Source organism: Netta rufina (genome assembly GCF_964035555.1).
Source record: "Netta rufina genome assembly, chromosome: 10".
NCBI classification, from domain to species: domain Eukaryota; kingdom Metazoa; phylum Chordata; class Aves; order Anseriformes; family Anatidae; genus Netta; species Netta rufina.
The window spans coordinates 13,530,393-13,547,398 of record NC_140133.1 but is presented as its reverse complement, the minus strand read 5'-3'; the positions used below and the strand labels follow the sequence as shown (position 1 = coordinate 13,547,398).

General features: G+C 49.0%; 1 protein-coding gene across 1 annotated transcript in view; it reads right to left on the bottom strand.

Moving 5' to 3' along the window:
* Positions 1-2,955: 2,955 nt before the first annotated feature.
* PLXNB1 (plexin B1) overlaps positions 2,956-17,006 on the bottom strand; it is a 51,120-nt gene continuing 37,069 nt past the window's right edge. Inside the window, exons 17-37 of the mRNA XM_084292655.1 lie at positions 15,463-15,599; positions 15,087-15,263; positions 14,732-14,900; positions 13,145-13,387; positions 12,153-12,329; positions 11,689-11,837; positions 11,214-11,314; positions 10,191-10,408; positions 9,822-10,000; positions 9,160-9,226; positions 8,703-8,849; positions 8,020-8,197; positions 7,382-7,485; positions 6,730-6,814; positions 5,831-5,997; positions 5,093-5,253; positions 4,688-4,835; positions 4,297-4,361; positions 4,134-4,209; positions 3,706-3,780; positions 2,956-3,161 (exon numbers count right to left, since the gene is read on the bottom strand). Coding sequence (XP_084148781.1) covers positions 3,057-3,161; positions 3,706-3,780; positions 4,134-4,209; positions 4,297-4,361; positions 4,688-4,835; positions 5,093-5,253; positions 5,831-5,997; positions 6,730-6,814; positions 7,382-7,485; positions 8,020-8,197; positions 8,703-8,849; positions 9,160-9,226; positions 9,822-10,000; positions 10,191-10,408; positions 11,214-11,314; positions 11,689-11,837; positions 12,153-12,329; positions 13,145-13,387; positions 14,732-14,900; positions 15,087-15,263; positions 15,463-15,599 — 2,928 coding nt within the window. The 3' untranslated portion in view covers positions 2,956-3,056. The remainder of the gene's footprint in view (positions 3,162-3,705; positions 3,781-4,133; positions 4,210-4,296; positions 4,362-4,687; positions 4,836-5,092; positions 5,254-5,830; positions 5,998-6,729; positions 6,815-7,381; positions 7,486-8,019; positions 8,198-8,702; positions 8,850-9,159; positions 9,227-9,821; positions 10,001-10,190; positions 10,409-11,213; positions 11,315-11,688; positions 11,838-12,152; positions 12,330-13,144; positions 13,388-14,731; positions 14,901-15,086; positions 15,264-15,462; positions 15,600-17,006) is intronic.

The window sequence follows — 17,006 nt, the reverse complement described above, 5'->3', positions numbered from 1 at the left end:
CAGCTCTCAGCCTGTCGTGCAGACCACGGAAGAAGCAAGTTTCTTTCTCAGACCGCAGCACAAAACACTCGAGATCACCTTTCGGGGACTGCGAAGGGAGCGCTGCCATCCCTCGCAGCCCTGCCGTCGGGGGGGCCAGGCAGAGGCTGGGAGAAACGTGGAAGGATTGTGAGGAATAAATAAATAACTCTTCCCCGCAGTAGGGAGTCTTACAATAAAAAGCTGTTTTGTGCAAATCTCCATGCAACAGAACCCTGCTGGAGGAAGGGATTTTGCCACAGGAGCGGAGAATGGACGGAGAGAAGGGGGGGGCCGCACCCGAGCACCCTGCGAGGGGCTGGGGGAAGGAGGACACTGAGGGCACCGCGATGGGGAGAGGTGGGCACCAGCCCCCTGCCCTCACTGTACCTGTACCAGGTGCTGCCTCCTGCCCGGCCACGCACAGATGAGCTGGAGGTGTTGAACACATCCCCTGTGTTTAGCTCTGTTTGCAAGTCCTGATTATTGCTCTGATGAAAGCAGATTTTCACCAAGTAAATCATCTCTGACATCTGGGAGTGCTACTGAGAAGCAAAGAGGATGCAGAGCTCGACTCCCCCAAAAGCTCTCTGCGGGCAGAGGCTGCCCTCTCTGCCTGGTTTTACCCTGACCGGAGCAGGAGATGCTGCAGGACCCGGAGAGCTGCCAGGGGTGAGCAGAAGAGAGCGGGATGCCTGGCACTGACCCCAGGAGAGCCCCTGAGCCTCCCTGTGCTGCTGTGAGGCAGATCCAGAACCAAGCCCGGTGCTGCCCTGCTCTGGGAAAGCAGAGAAAATCCTGCAGAACTAGGAGCAGACACGAGCAGCCTGCTGAGCCTTAGGTGCAGCAGATCACCTGCAGCTCCTGGAAGGTGCTCAGCGAGTTGGAGGCCACAAACCCAGCCCTGCTGCCCAGAGCAGCAAGTCCACCGTCAGTGCACAAGTGGGACAACGCTACACCACCACTGCCTGCCGTTCCTTCATCCTGCCCTGAACCAAGCAATCGCCTCCCGTGGTTCCTAAGGGAACAGGCTTTGTGAACTTGCATTGTATCTGCTTTTTCCTATCTAACAGGCTTTTCCTCCACCCATCTTTTTTGGGGCTAATTTCCTCAGATTTAGTGGAGACAGAAATTCCAGAGATGCTAAGTGCCCACAAGTTCCACAGAATAGTGTGGTCAGGCAGGAGACGGACCCAAACCGGTGCCCTCCTGGTGGAAGAGAGAGAAGCAAACTCCAGCCTCCCCTTCCTGCCCCAGTGGCCACCCAGTACAGCAGGATGGTGGCGCAGGGACGGCGGCTGCACCCTGGGCACAGAGTACCTGGGAATGCTGCTGAGATGGGCACAGCAGGGAGCTGGCTTTGTGGCAGGGAGTCTGTGGGAAGACAGACCAACACGTACTTGTTGTATTGCTCAGAGGAAATCTCACAACCGCGCAGCACTCACATGAAGCCAACAGGCCTGGAACTGCTGCGATACGCAACGGAGAGAGGTAGGGATGTGATCGTGCCCTGTTCTAGCTCTGGTCCCTCCTGGCCTGCACGATCACCGTCTGAAGGGAGTGACAGGAGTGAGACCTGCTGGTCTGCCCCAGGCACGCGGGACATCAGCCTGGGCTCAACAGAGGACGAGAAGAAGCAGGGTAACCTTTCAGACAGGAATTCACTCACAGAAGGGCTGAGTGCTCTGTCCACAAGGTGAGAACCGCCCCGAGTGCTCTCCAGGAGGGAGCAGAGGGGCTGCCCGGCCGGCTGGGGACTGACTGCGCGCTGCTCCGGCCTCTCCTTGCTCACAGCAGCACTCCTGTTCGCAGGGCGCCCAGCACGGTTGTGCTTCTCGGCTTCCTGGAGCTCACAGCTCCCCAAATAACCCTTCTGCATGCCACCACCGGAGAGTTCGGGAGGTGAAACTGAGGCGTAAGGCGAGCCTAAGAGAAGAGCACACAGCTACGCCTCGAAGCGAGCTGTGAGGAAAAGCAAGCTGCTGTTACGACAATGCAGACGTCTACGAGTTATCCCTGCAGACAAAGCAGTGGAGAACACTTCGCTCCAGTGCTGACAGACGTTTGTCAGTAGAAGTGCACAGAGATGCTTCTCCGAGAAAAGCTTTGTCTCAAAGCCACAAAATTAAACATTCTCCTTTAGCATTTAAATACATTATCTTTCTGAGGGTATTTACAAGTCCAGTTCAGAGCAGCAGAACAGCCAGACACCAGAGGAAGGGGAAGTGGCACAAGGCATTTGTTGTGCTTTTCAGAAGAGCAGGGTGACCCCGACCGCAAGGAACCAGGAACGACGGATCCAGAGCTGGGTCAGTGGAGACCAAGGCGAGCTGGGCAGCCGGCTCCTCACGTGCTAAATTTGTCCTGAGGGAAAGGGCCAGGGGGTGGTGTCCACTTACAGGGGGCTCCTGGGCGAGCACGCGACATCCCGGCAGGCATCGCTCACACCAGGGAGCAGGAGGCCGTTGCCATCAGACCTTCTCCTTTCCATACCCAACATTCAGAACCAACGGGAACACTGCTGCGAGGAAGTTTCTTAGCTTGGGTACTTGCAGGAGCACTCGCTAATCCGTACAGGGACAGAGGTCAGTGTAGCTGTCAGCCAGGGGAAGCTTCCCGTATCCCCAGTGAGATGAGCAGCCACAGCCAGGGAGCCTCCCCAAGGGCACCCGCGCAAGGCCAGGATGGCAGACACGGTGCTGGGCGCTGCCACCCGCCTCTTCAGCAGCGCCGCTCGAAAGCTTGGCACATTCACCTAACGTCTGTAGGAAGGAGCCGTGTGGTCCCCTGAGACTCCGTCAGAGGAAAACTGAAGTTCGTTTGTTTTTGCTCGTAAAAATGGAAAAAAAAAAAAAACTGTAAAAAAATATTCTCTGAGATGCAAGGACGCTTGTACTTCGTACTGCCTTGGCCATCCCCATGCGTGTCACCCGCTGGTTCCTTGGAGAGGCTGGTTCCAACGGCAGCAGGGCACCCTGCACACAGCCAGGACGAGCACGGCCCTGTTCAGCCAGGGGAGAGCAGTCTGTCTGCGCCTGTCACAAATCCGTGACCTTGTTCTCCACAGCTGCTGCAATCTGTTGTAGCCTGTATCCCAGCTGCATCTTCTGTGCCGTTGGGTCTTCTTCCAAGGCTGTGATGATCTGCAACGAGACACAGCTCACTGCCTGCCCTTCTCCAGCGCACGGCGCTGCCAAGCGGCTCAGCTCCATGCAAAGGGGAGGGCACAGAGCGTGGAGAGCCCCACGCTGAAATCCAGCGTGCTGAAGTGTGTTTGATGTACAACTTAACCACAAAGTGTTCTAGATTTGTCCTAACATGCTATGTAGACTTCATAGTGTAAGAAGAATGCTAAACTTCGTACCTGAAAATTCTATCTTTTTTATTAAAGGAATCTTAAAATGTAGTTAGAGTAGAATGTTTAGATACCACAATAAAAAAAAAAAAAGCAAATGTATTTGAAATGTCAACAGCCTCCAGGTTAGGGCTAAATCCTTGTTTTGTGTGATATCCCCCCTCCCTCATCAGTAAAGCAAACTTATGACATGGAAGTTATACATGCCAATGAAACAATACACAGCATTGTAAATGATCTGCTTGCTCTTAATTATTAATTTTTCGGGGGTGTTTTTGATTGGACAGGAAAAGGAGGAGGTCGTGTTCATACCTGCCTGGGAACACACTCACCTGGTCATAGTACTTATTGATGTATTTGTACAATTCATGCAGAGCCACCAGGGAATTGAGGTCACCTGAGTAATTCTGAATAAGAGAGGAAGTCAGATAAAGCTGTGAGACACCTAACAATTGTTCTTCCAAATTCCACGTCCTCATAACTCATTAGGAAATGTGCCGGAGTCACTAAACCCAGCACAGAGCAACAGGAAAGGGAATTCACCAGTGGTTCCTAGCAAAGGAAAAAAACCACACGTACTCCCTGCCCCGAAGCCTTGACTGCACTTTTCTGTTCAGTGGTGCCATGAAGCAGAGCGGCCACTGGGAGCAATCAGTATTTCTGCACACAGCTGGAATATCTGAGCTCTGCATTACTAACTTTCTATTTGATGCACTGATGAGGGGCCGGGGTGATTTCCGAAATAAATAACTTTATTTACCCGTGATAGCTCAGCCAGGGCAGAGTTCATCTCCTGGTCACTGGCAGAGATGGTCTGACGGATGTCCGCATAATACCTACAGCGGTACACAGGCAGTTACCCTCACATTCCTCCCAGCCTCCTCCTTACTGCTTAAACTGCAACTCCCCCACTTGTTCCTTACCTTTCCACCATTTGCTTGTAGCGAGGAATGTCCCGGGCATAGAGCAGCTTATTGATTGGAGAGTCCTTGAACATCCAAAACCAGAATTGATTACACAAAGCTCCTTCATCACGCTGCGAGCTAACCTTAGCAGGTGACCCCATCCCATTCTCTGTTATTTGCTCACGTTGGGAACTTCTGCCCTGTGCATGGAGGGCACTTGAAATACTGGATCCCTCCCTAGTAACACAGCCTGAGGGACTGTGGATTGGTGAAGGGACCCCTGGCACGTGAGAGCAAGGAGCGGGCCTGGTGGGCTGTCTCAGTGCAACCACGCAGACATTACTGCCTGCTTGTGTCAGCACTGCTCAGACTGCCTGTGCTACCTACACGCTTCTACCTCCACACTTACCCGTCCTAGCTTATGGTCAGCAATCGTACAGGAGTCCATGAAGGTCTGTGCGATGACCAGAAGCACAGCGTCGACGTTATCTGACGTCTGCACATCAAAAACAAACTGGGGGTTCTTGATGATGTTGATCCAGAATCGCAGGGGCAGGCTGCAGAGAAGATGGAAGCGTGACAGCTTAATAGCAAAGAAGGCAGCTGTGTGGTGCTGGAGGATATTCTGCACATGCTACTGGTCTTACTGGTCCCCTCCCAGCTTCACCCTCTCAGCAAAACCAGCTTTCCACTGTGCTTTGCTGCCTTGCACTCCCATTTTGCTGCTCCTCAGCAGACAAAGGTGGCTCTCTCTGCAAGGGGCAGCTCCTACCAGATTAGCTGTGCCTCCCTCGGGGCTCACAGAGCACCATACCTGTTTGTCTTCCAGATATGGATGGTCTCAGGATCTGCAATCCCGTAGTGCATCGCCTGCTCGTCCAACAGGTCAAAGAAGTACTTGACCGCCAGAGGGACGGGGCGGTTGGTGCTGAGGATCACCTGGAACAAGTCATCCACAAACTTCTGCAGGGTGCCCTGTGGAGAACCAAGCAGGACAGAGTCAGCACAGCCAGAGGAACACGGAGAGCCCAGGCCTCACGATGAGTGGTTATCCTCTTCTGCTCAGTGACCTCCTCTCGCTGGTCCCAAGCTACCTCACATCCACTGCAGGAGCAGCAGCAGCAATGGGGAAATGAGGCCCCAGAAGCTTCTGGATGAGAGGCCAGGGGAAAGCTCATTAACAATCAAAACACAGAGGGGAGTCAGACAGACTTAGGGCCAGAGGGGAGAGAGCCTGCGACATGAAGGGATGGAACTGCACTGTAGAGACTGACCAGCGGAGGGGGACTGCTGACTGCCAACAGCTGCGTTCAGCCAGGCAGGAACAAGGAGAAGGGGTTTGCTCAGCAGCAAGAGAAGTTTGGGGGCAGAACACAGGCACTGCCTGGCAAAGTGTCCGGGCTGTCCCTTGAGGAACCCAGCTGGAACCAACCAGCACATGCACCAACCCAGCCCCAAAGGGGCTCTTGGTCTTCACACACATCCCTGTAATCTGTCAGGGGGATACAGAAGAAGGCAAGGTCCCAAGCCCAACGCAATCTGTGCTTCTCACCTTCATAGAGAGCAGACGTGTCAGATAGATCTCCGGGATTGCCTTGGCTCGCTCCCGATCTCTTAAGCTCCCACGGCGATGCTTGGGAAGCTCTGGCTCTTCTGTTGGTTTTACCAGGTGCCAAAGTTTTATCCCACCTTCATCTGCGTCCTCCAGCATTGGTGTTTCTAAATGGAACAGTTATTAAGAGACAAGCGTCAGCCCTCTCACAGTGGAACTTGGCCAGGTTACACTCAAGGAAGAAAGCAGATTCCCAGTATGATGGGTACTCCGATGGGAAGGAACCACTGGAGGCCTCCACCCAGCCTCCTGTGCAGGGTACAGCTATTGCTAGCACTGCATCAGGTTGCTTTTGTCCACTCAAAGCCTTCAAAGTCTTGGGAACTTCCCACACAGAGATCCCCAACCTGTGGTGGCCTGTTCCAGGTCTGCACCTCCCCTTTGCCAAGGAAATTGTTTTCACATCCAGCGTAAAGCCGCTAAGTGCAACCTGGGGCTTCTGTCCCGTGCACCACAGGAGTAACCATGGGGCTGTACGCTATGCAAGGCAGGGAGGTAATTGGCTAGGGTCCCATCACCACCCTCAGGCCATGCTCAACACACAAAATTATTGAAGATTCCTACAAGCTGTGGACTGTGCCCAGCACTACAGCCAGTACTACAGAATTCTACTTATCCTGCATTTTCATGTCTAGCCTGGCTTTCCTCTGCTTATGTACTCTATTGCTTTTCCTTCATTTTTTCCTGCCCAGACTTCCAGTTTCCTCACAATCCTACGAAGGTTCAAATCACATATCAGTCTTCCATAGCAGCATAAAGCTAGGGCTATAGTAAGTCTTGTCCCACCCACTTGACAGGTGCTGTGAAATCATTTCATAAGAAGGGGACATCAAACTCACTCTCTCCTGGGATGTAATCCTGATTCTCTCTATGGATGTGCTTGGTCAGGCGAGGGACCAGTGCGACTGTTGCTCCATCAGGCACCTGCACACAAGCAAAAATCAACATTCAGAACAAACAGCACGTCTCTCATCAGCACCACAAGCAAGTGCTTGTACAGCAAAACAAACTGAACACGCTGTACCACTGCTAGAAATAGGGATCTCGGGGCACTGTCACTATCTGTCCTGATGGTGGGCGAATCTTGTTTGTACAGATTGAAAAACTGCTGTACAGAACATTATAAAAGTGGTAATGCCCCAGGATTGGTGTCATTCACATCCAGAACGCGTTGCAGCAAGCTGCGACATACTGGTGCACGGTATGACACACGGGTGCAAGACAGTTAAAAACCCAAACTCTTTCCAGTCCTAAAAACTACACGGATCAGTGCAGTGTCACCTACTAACTGATTTGAACTGGAACAGGAGGGGGCTTTGCTGCTTGAGAAGTCACGGTGCAGGACACAGCACTGACTTAATTTGAATATGCTGCTGCAAGAAAGCTCTGATCTTTTTACAGTAATCCATGAGGAGCCAGAGCCACAAACGGAGTGTACCAGTGTATAGAAGATGAAAGGGGAGACAAGGCAATGGTAGGCTCAGTTCCAACCTTGTAATGCTGAAGAGTGTTCAGGCGTTTCCAAGTTCCTTGAACAACAGATGTCACATCCTCATCGGACAGAATGAGATGACCCGCCAGCCCTGATCTCCACTCTACAGTCATCAAAACACAGGTAACAAACAAACAAACAAGTTAAGCAGAAGCATCTCTGAAATCTACTGTGCTTCAGCCTAAACAAGTGAAACTCTAAGCCAGGAAAGGGACAAAACCTTCCCTGACAGACACTATTCAAGTGCTACCATTGACTCCACCAGCAGGAAGAGCCAGTTCATGACTGTAGCAACTGAAATTATCTTTCCTTCCCATACCTTCTCCATGCCTTTTTTTTTTTTTTTTTTTTTCTTTTTCTTTTCCCTCTGTCCCCTTACCCAAGCCATTGCCATGGGCCAGATGGCAAAGAACACCAAGCACCATGAAATCAAAGGGGCTGGACTTGCTTCTTTCCCACCCCTACACCTCTTGCTTTTAGTCTTTCCTGCATCGTGCCCTGTTGGGTCCAGCCAGAGTGCAAGATCACTGGGCAGGGCCGCTGCATGCTCAGCAGAAAATTGTGCTGTGCGCAGATAGCAAATGACCACTCTCCTCCACTTCCTCACTGAGTTTTGGCACCAAGACATTCTGCTCACCAAGGTCCAGGGTGTCTGGGTCTGGTCGGTGACAGTACGGTGTCCCTTTATAGATCTGGTCTAGGATTTTCTCCTTCACCTGTGTTATGGTGTCACAGTCTAGCACTTTTGCAGAAATCCCTTGGGAGTCCTCTGCCCCTCCTGCAGCAACTCCGGCTTGCGTCAAAGCGTTTAAAGTCTGCGGAACAAAAGAAAAGGTCACAGCTCCTCATAAGGTTGCTACTCATAACGTGACACATTTACACCTTTGATGCCTGGCATTAAAGCACGTTAAGAGCTAGCTCTTTCACTGGAGGAGTTTCAGAAAACAAAATGCCACAGGTTGTTAAACACCGTGTTCCCAGCCTTCCCTTGAGAGCTGGAAGTCGGTTTAACAGCTCTAGGGAGCTCTAGGCTTCCATGTGCCATCAGCAATTTCATCCCCTTATTTCTAGACACAGAGCATGGAACATACATCAAATTACCGTGGTGATGGCTCCCAGCAGCCTAGGGCTGATTTAGCAGGGCTCTTGCTCAGCTACTGCTGAGTTATGCTGCTGGGACAAAGCTGGCTCCTAGGAGGTCGTGCTTCTGCCTTAAAGGGGAGGACATTGTGCAGGATGTTGTACTTCTGACTTAAATAGGAGGACATTAAACTCTGCCACACCAGAAAGCCCAGAGGGGACAAAAGCTTTGGTGCTTACCAGAGTCCGGTACTCCAGGTCCTCTCTCAGAAGCCGGTTGTCATTCAGGGTATATTTGGCTTTCCCTGTCACCCAGTCAACGGGGCCCTTGTCCACCTGGTGTTTGATTCCTCGAAACAGCATGTAAAGGGGCTCCCCAACAGAGTCCTGGCACAGAAAGGAAGGAGTTTCACCTGGCAGAAATTCATCAGGCTCTTCCCAGCAGAACCCAACAGCTTAGAAACCAGCTGGATGCACAAGACCACAGCATCACTGTCTCCATGCCACTAATCAGAGGGACATTCTCCTTGCTACCCCCTCCCTGGAAACAGGGAGTGGCATCGATGCTGATTTAAGCATCTCTCTTCCCTGAAATACAGGATGGCTCCAGCACCGTTCCAGCTAAGAGTGAGGCACAAAGCAGAGCTGTGGCTGCCTCCCCTCTTTTGGCCCCTTCACAAAGAGACAAAGAACTCACCCTCACAAATGCATACAGGCAGATGGACATCCAGTTGGTTAACAGCTTCTCTACCACTGTTTCCGTCCTGAAAGAGAGTATGAGGTTGGTCACAAAGATACAGTGCACAGCAGGGAGAAAACTGGAGATAAAGATTGTTCCTTTTGACAAAAGGTGAGAAAAGAGCATGCTAAATGATATACAGGATCAAGGGAGGAAGGAAAAGGAAAAAAAATACTTTAGAGACCAGTCAGGTTAATGCTCTTGATCCTACTTCTTATTTGAAGCACTTTTCAGCCTGAAGGAGGCACCAAACGACAGAAAAGACAAAGAGGATAGAGGATAGCCTCTGTCAGGTCTCAAAACAAGATAAATTTGTACAGATTAGAAGGATACAATGGACAGGAGGCTAATGGGGATCCAAACACAGGAGATATTTCAATTTAGGTTCCAAACATGGCAGTATCGGGAGTCCCAGAGACCTCTAAACAGCAGATCTGACTGAGCTGCAGTACTTGAGCACAAAGAGAAAGCTAACATACAGCAGCTTCGGAAGAACAAATGAAGAAAAGAATTTGTGGTGGGTAACTTCAGCCTCAGAGCTTTCTCAGAGCTTGCTAGCTGGACAGAAAGGCTCTGTCCCCTGGTGTAGCTAACACTGGCACCATGTCTGGCTCGCTCACCTCCGCAGCATCAGCTTGGGGTTCTTGGCCACATACTGCTCCACAAGGTCATTCAGGAGTGTTTTGAGGATGTCAGTGAAGTACTCCAGCTTCCCATGCAGCGACACAGTGAGCAGAGATGCCACATAGGCCCGGTCTCTCGGAGAGAAAGTACGCTGGATTTCCAGAGTGTGAATGAACTGGTGGAGAGAGAGACAAGGCAGTGCGTGAACCCCCTGAAAACAAGGCAGTCCCACCTAACAGCTCCTGCAAGCAGTGGTGCTGCAGGGGGGGCTGATCAGGAAGGAACTTCAATGAGCACTGCCCTCTTCCTGCCAGCAATACGGCCCAGACCCCATTACATTCTGCAAGCAGAAAGAGGGACCTTACCTTGGTGAGGAAGAGCTTGCTATTGAGCAGGTTGGAGAGCTGGACCAAGCCCTGCTCCACCGTTTGCCGCCGGCACTCGGGAATGTCCAGGTCCCTTTGCAATGGTGACTCACGGTGGCCCGGGAAGAAAATGCGCTCCGCATAGGACTTGTAGTCCAAGAAGGGGATGCCTGTGCCCACGAGGTCGCTTGTGAGGTCCATCATCTCAGTCATCAGGTCTGGGGGAAAGGAAATGCCCGTGATGTTGACCGCATGATCACACAAGCGATGGTACAGAGCATGAGGTGAGTGCAGGCAGGAACTAGGGCCAGCAGGATGGGACTGAAGATGAGGAATGATGTTTCCTGTCAGGAAGAGTCACATTGGGGTCCCATTGCGAGAATATTTACCACTAGACTATGTGCTGGGAGAAACTGCATTGGGAATCAGCAGGTGAATTTGGTGATTATTCTCATTTACAGTTAGGGTCTGGCTTCCAGCTTTATAAAAAGGAAGCCGCTGTTCAGCACTGATCTGTGGTTATGGCATTATCTACACACAAAGTACCGGGGATCTCCTGCTCCTCACTGCTTCCCCCATTAGTTAGAGATCACAGGCTGAGTAGCTTGCACAAATTTTAGAGCCCTAAATGCCCCATACAAGGGCTCACAGCTGTAGGCTGCTGAAGTTCAAGGTTTGCAGACTCAAGATACGGGGTGTAACTCAACTTGCTCTACACACAGACTGGGCTAGCTGTACTTAAGGTCTCTCCAAGTGCGCTGTCTTGACCTTTAGCTCTTCATCTGAGTCTGGAGGATGGACTGGAGAATCAGAGGGGTCTGTATAGATCACTGTGCTCTGAATTAAAGAGAAGAATGAAATACACAGATTTGGCTGTATGTTTCAATGCACTAGCACAGGATAAAGCTATTGCCTGTCCTGAGCTACCCAAACAAGTATGCAGGAATGAAAAGAATGGTAGGGCTCTGTGTGGTTCTTCAAACTTTCCTGAAGCTGCAGGAATGTAGGAGCTCTGTGACTAACCTGTGAATTCCTTTTTGCATCTGTCCCGAACGCTTGTTTCTAGATTTTCCAGCTGGATTTGAACTTTCTTGTAATCCCTCAGAGCCTGTTTGCTCTTCCTCCTGTAGTAAGAAACAGAATTGTTCCCAGTGGTCTTAGCCAGCTGTTGCGTTGCTGCCAAGGACTCCAGGGCAATGCTGTTGAGGTGATTTCTACCGAACACCGCCTTTAAAGGACACCAAACTGTGTCCTATAACTACATCTGTCCCTTGGAGCACCCATTAGGTGAGTGCTCTGAATGAATCACGACGCAGGCTGTGACGAGCAGGCACACCATCCCTATGCCTCACACGTCCAACAACATAAAGGGCTCAGAATTTGCCACAAAATAAAAGTAAACTAGGACTTTGCTTAGGCCCAGAATATACAGGCTTGACCACATCCACTGAATGACATAGAGAAGTTAAAGCTCCCATACAATGCCACAGCCTCTCACCTGTATATGAAGACAATGACCAGAACGACGAGTGCCACAAAGGACGCACCAACACCCAAACCAATCTGTGCCTCCAGTGGGAAGGTGAGCTGGCTTTCTGTGTCATACTGCACTCGGCCCAGGAGGAAGTTCAGGTTTCCCATTTGTACCTGGAGCGAAAGCAGGTGCTGTGATGTAAGCTCAGTGCAGCAACAAAAAGCAAAGACACACAGCTTCTGCAGAACAAGCAGAGGTGGCACACAGCTCTCTAGTAAGGCTACATCCCACAAATCCTGAATCCCTCCTGAATCCAGCTGTGCTGTTTGTTCCAGGCACTGTTTGGCAGTTAAGGGTAGAGTTGAGAATAAAAGCAGCTCCTTGCCACCATTTCTGCCTCTCTCTTACTTCCCGTCCCACTCACTCCTTCATCACTACCTTCTTGCTTGTGCACCCACTAACGACATGTTTTCTTGCTGATTCCCTACCGTGAACTCTGGGAGCAAGTCGGTGCCCTCCCGCTTTGTGCGGTGCCGCGGAGCTGGCTGCTCAGAAGGAGGCTCACAGTAGAGATGATTCCTCGTTAGTGTCTTCACCACGCAGATTCCTTCCCCAATCATGGCCATAACTTCATCCTTGGAAATGGCCAGATCTAGATTTTCCCCCTGGAACAGAGGTGGAACAGGGCATCAAATCGGGCTAAGAAGGGCTAATCTCTGCATTGTCCATGGCTCCAGGGAAGATGGAGCACCATAGGATGAGAGGAGCTTTTCTTCTTCCCTGACTGGGCTCCCATCTGAATTGGCTACACAAGTTAATTTTGTAAGCCAATCTTCACTCTGTGATCGAAAAGATTGAGTGGAGAAAGCGCACGTCTCCAGCTGCAGAAACTACCTTTCTTAACTGCTACTGGACTAGAGGGTACCTTTCTATGGAAGAAAAATAGCAAAGTGCCTCTTCCTCACATATATATAAAAAAAATACAAACATTTGCCACTCTGCCCTTTTGCGTCCTCTTTAAGCAATGATTTTCCTATTTCCACCTGTTTGTTGTTTTTATTTTTTTTTTTTCTCTTCCTATTTTTTTTTTTTTACTCTTAAGTTACTTATAGAAGAATCTTAAGATGTCATGAAAAAATGGCAGCTGAGAATAGAATGTATTGGTGCTTTTTTGGTACTAATACCTTATACACAAATAGTGTTAATTCACATTAGGACAAAAAATAAAGTAACTATGGAAGTTTCCATGAGCCCTATGAAACTATAAATGATTTATGGTCTCAAGAGGCTTTTTTGATGCACTCCTTTTTCCTCCTCTAATGTGCCATTTCTCAGAGGCCAAAGCAGATGTGCTGTGACAGGCTGCAAGCCTGTCAAATGCTTTAAAATCTCAGAAGCTGCATGTTGCCAATTTAAAACAGCCTCAGGTTAGCAACAACTTTGTACAGCATATGTTATTTCTAGATAGTTCTTGTGTTACCTCCACAGAGATGACGCTTCCTGGCTTGTGACGATATGGTTTGGCAGGGTCTTCAGCATTCAGTGGCTTGAGGATGGGGTTGACTTCATAAGAGAAGGGCATGGGATGCAATGAGTTGAAATCGAAGCTCAAATTATCCAGAATAAATTCCAGTTTGATGTGGACACTCCGTAATAGCAGGTTAATGGCTGGAGTCTTGCACAGGATCAGGTAGGAGGAGTTAACAAGACACGGTTCTTCAAACTAAATGCCAAAGGGGGGAAAATAAAAAAAGCATTAGCAGTGAAACACTAAAGACTTCCCTTGCAGCTCTGCAATGCTTTCAAACCCTGCATAATCTGGGGTGAGTCTGTGCTCCTCTTACCTGGAGCAATGCCAGAGAAGCTCTGCTAATTGTAGAGAGAAAAACCTAAGATCTGAGGAATTCCCCATGTTCCTCTAAAGAAAGTCTTCAGAGCACTGATTTTGCTGCAAGTACCTAGGTTTCAGCAGTGGAAATCAGCTCCAACACTCCCACAGCAGCAAAATCTGGAGCAGCATCAGCTTTAGATCTCCTTGCTCTGACAGAAGGGGACCAAAGACCTTCAATGCACTGCAGACTTCCTAACCTGAATGTTTCTGTGAAAGAAGTGTCCCTTGTAGGATTACATATGTTTTATACATGTGATGAGAACATTAGCCATTTTTCTCTCCCCCAGAGGAATTCACAGCGACAAATGCCTTCCTGAGAACATTGGGAAAAACATCCTTTAGTAGTACATGTCCTTTGGGAGCATATTCAGCTCCATATCTGTAGGACAGAAACCTGGAAGGGACTTAACATAGAAGAAAATCCTACATAGTTAGAGCAGTTTTCATATATGCATAAGAATATGAAGAGCATCATCCTCACCATCTCTCTCAGAATACCAGATGAAATGTCAGATGATTACTTCTCAGCACACTGGGAGATTAAAAAACAAAGACAAGGCCTCCAAGTTTATCAACAGGAAGCCCTCCGTTGCTTGCACTACGAATGCAAACCTTTGTTGTATTTCGGCTACCAAATACCCCCTAACTCTGCAAATTCTGCTGCAAGCTCTGCAGTCTTGATGGTCAGATCAAGACCTAAGCAGTGACTCATCTCAGGACACTGACATCCAGAGAACAGAAAAACGTTGGTGGAATTGGTCATTTCACTGAACTCTGCCTGGTTTTATATCTCAGAGTGAAAGAGCCCAGGAGCTCTAAAACAGACCTGGACTATGCAAAAAGAAAGTCTGGAGCACGGACATGCTGAGCCAGACAAGCTCTGGCTCAGCTGCAGATTTCTTTATCTCCACACTGCTGCCCTGCTGCTTGTCTCCTATCACAAGCCCTGCACATCTTTGAGCAGAGGCAAACCCAACTCATGCAAACGTCTGTGAAAATGCTTAACCTTTCAGTCTGGCAGAGATCGCTTCCGTTTGGCCAAGACTTTTAGTTGGTGGGAAATGAGCAGATAACAACAAGGGGTCCAGAAGCCCTATGGACAGAAAGTCCACCTTTGCAGCACAATGCACCAGCCCTCAAGAACCCTCAGCTCCACTGAGCACTTTGCCACGCTACCTGTTGGATGCTGCACAGAGCACCCTCAGGGCACTCGGTGTCTGGGATTATTCTGCGCCATCGCCCCACTCCTCGGCGCCGGCGTTCAGATGGAGAGACTGTAACACGAATCTTCGGTTTCTGTACAACATCCAAGTTGTATCCGTGAACTCTGAGCACTCTCCCTCCACTGGAAGAAAAAAGCAGGCAATCTCATGCACCTATTATTCATTAGCTCTGTCCCATGCTCCCACCTTTCTGTTTATGCCTGGCTTTTTCCAGAGTGCAGCACAACAAACAGATGCCACTGGTGCTGTAGCACCTGCCTGCCGTGGCACACAGCCTCAGGGAAGGCACAAGCCCTCAGTCTTTGTACCTGAGAAAGCTTTTAGGTGGCTCTGCAAAAGTGATGTTGGGATCCAGAGTATATCTGAAGAGGGATCCTTCCAGCCTCCGCTCCTGGTCCCCATACTTGATAGTGACTGGTAGCTCTGCAGACACGTTGCTGGGACTTGTCTGACACGCCAGCTGATCCTCTGTCATCTCAGAGAGGCTTGGAGAGACAAAAAAGAGAACAAAGGATTAATACAGCCACTGCAGAGAAAGGTTCTACAGTACTATGCCTTGCTCTTTGCTGACAGCCTGTGAACCTATTCCCATATTTTCCTAAATTTAATGCTGAAAACCCTGCAGGGCTCTGGGGTAGACTCGGGCCAGTGCACAGCCAGCACATGGGCAGGCTCTGATCTTACATGCGGCAAGGGAGGTCTCCAAGCAGGACACTGATCTCACTAGGATGTCCAGTCAGCAGCTTTGAGCCCAGAAGGGTGAGGCATGTTCCTCCTGCTTTAGGGCCCTGAGTTGGAACAATGGATTTCAGCTCCGGGTTCTAGAACAAAAAAAACAAAAAGAGATGAGTGACAAGACCCTTGCAAAATAAGGCAAGGAAAGAAAGTAGCAGTGATCTCCAGTGCTCTGAAAACACAAGCTATAGATTCCCAATCACATACAGTCCTCAGCTAGGCTCCAGCTGCTGCCTTGCTATAGAATGGCACCAAGAGAGGAGGGATCAACCACACTAGCAAGAAATGTGAATCAGAGACCTGTCTTTTCGCAATGCAAGAGGCAGACAGATGCTGCAGACAGCAGAGCTGTGCGCCTCACACACAAACCCTAGGATTAACAGTTCAAAGGGATTGTTCAGATCAGTAACTGGATTAATAACTCAAGTTAGGAAATACAAGGCAGCAAATAAATTGTCTGTTTGTCTAGTAGATGAAGAGATTACCAGCAGGGAGCCTTAAGAATTTGTCTTAAGGCCTGAGCTGCTAAGCATGCTGTTAGGTCACCTGGAAAGGAGAAATGAAATTTGATAAATTATTCACACTAACGATGACTTAGTCCCAGGTGGTGCAGAAAAAAAATAAAAGAGGAACCAGGCAACAGAGTGGCGCAAGTAAGTCGCTACTGACAGATGATAAATGAAAAGCAAGATACATAAAATGAGAAGGAGCAGACAGACTACAACAATGAAGCCAGCCCAGTTGTGAGCTTTGAAATGGCCCATTCAGGAGTGCTTTAGTGCCTATAACAACTCTGTAAGCACAGAGCCCAATAAAAACACACCAAGCCTTATGAATTCCTGGGAAGGAAATTGAGAATTAAATATATATATATATATATATATATATATATATATATATGATAGTACAAATTCTTGTTGCACTCACATCTTGAATGTAAGTATGCAGTTCTAATCACCCTGCCTCAAATGGTGATAAGAGAACCAAAACAAAGAGCAATAACAAGCACAATCCAATATACAAAATGGTTTTATACAGCAAAATGTAACAGCTTAAGACTTTTCAGACATCCTTCCTCTTCCCAGGGGAAATGTGAGACATGCAACTTGGCAAATACAACTGTAAGTTGTACAGCAAGGTTGAAACGTGAGTAGCTAACTTAAAATTACTTAACTATTTCATAGTTGCTGTGTTTTAAGATATCGACAATTTATCAGAAAGGTGTTTAAAAATAATAGGAAGCTTCTACATACACTGGACTTACTGCCACCAGCTTCTGAAGGTCAGAAGTACGAACTTTTCAAGCAGCAATTTGCAAATTAATAAAAGGAAGGTTACAAGTCTTAACAGGATGCTAAGTCACCAATGAAAATCTCCAAATCAGAGAAGTACTTAGTATTTTTCCTCTTTAAACATTTACATTGCCACCATCGAAAAACAAACAAACAAAAAAACCCCACTAGACTATGGAAACCTTCATACAATCCAATACA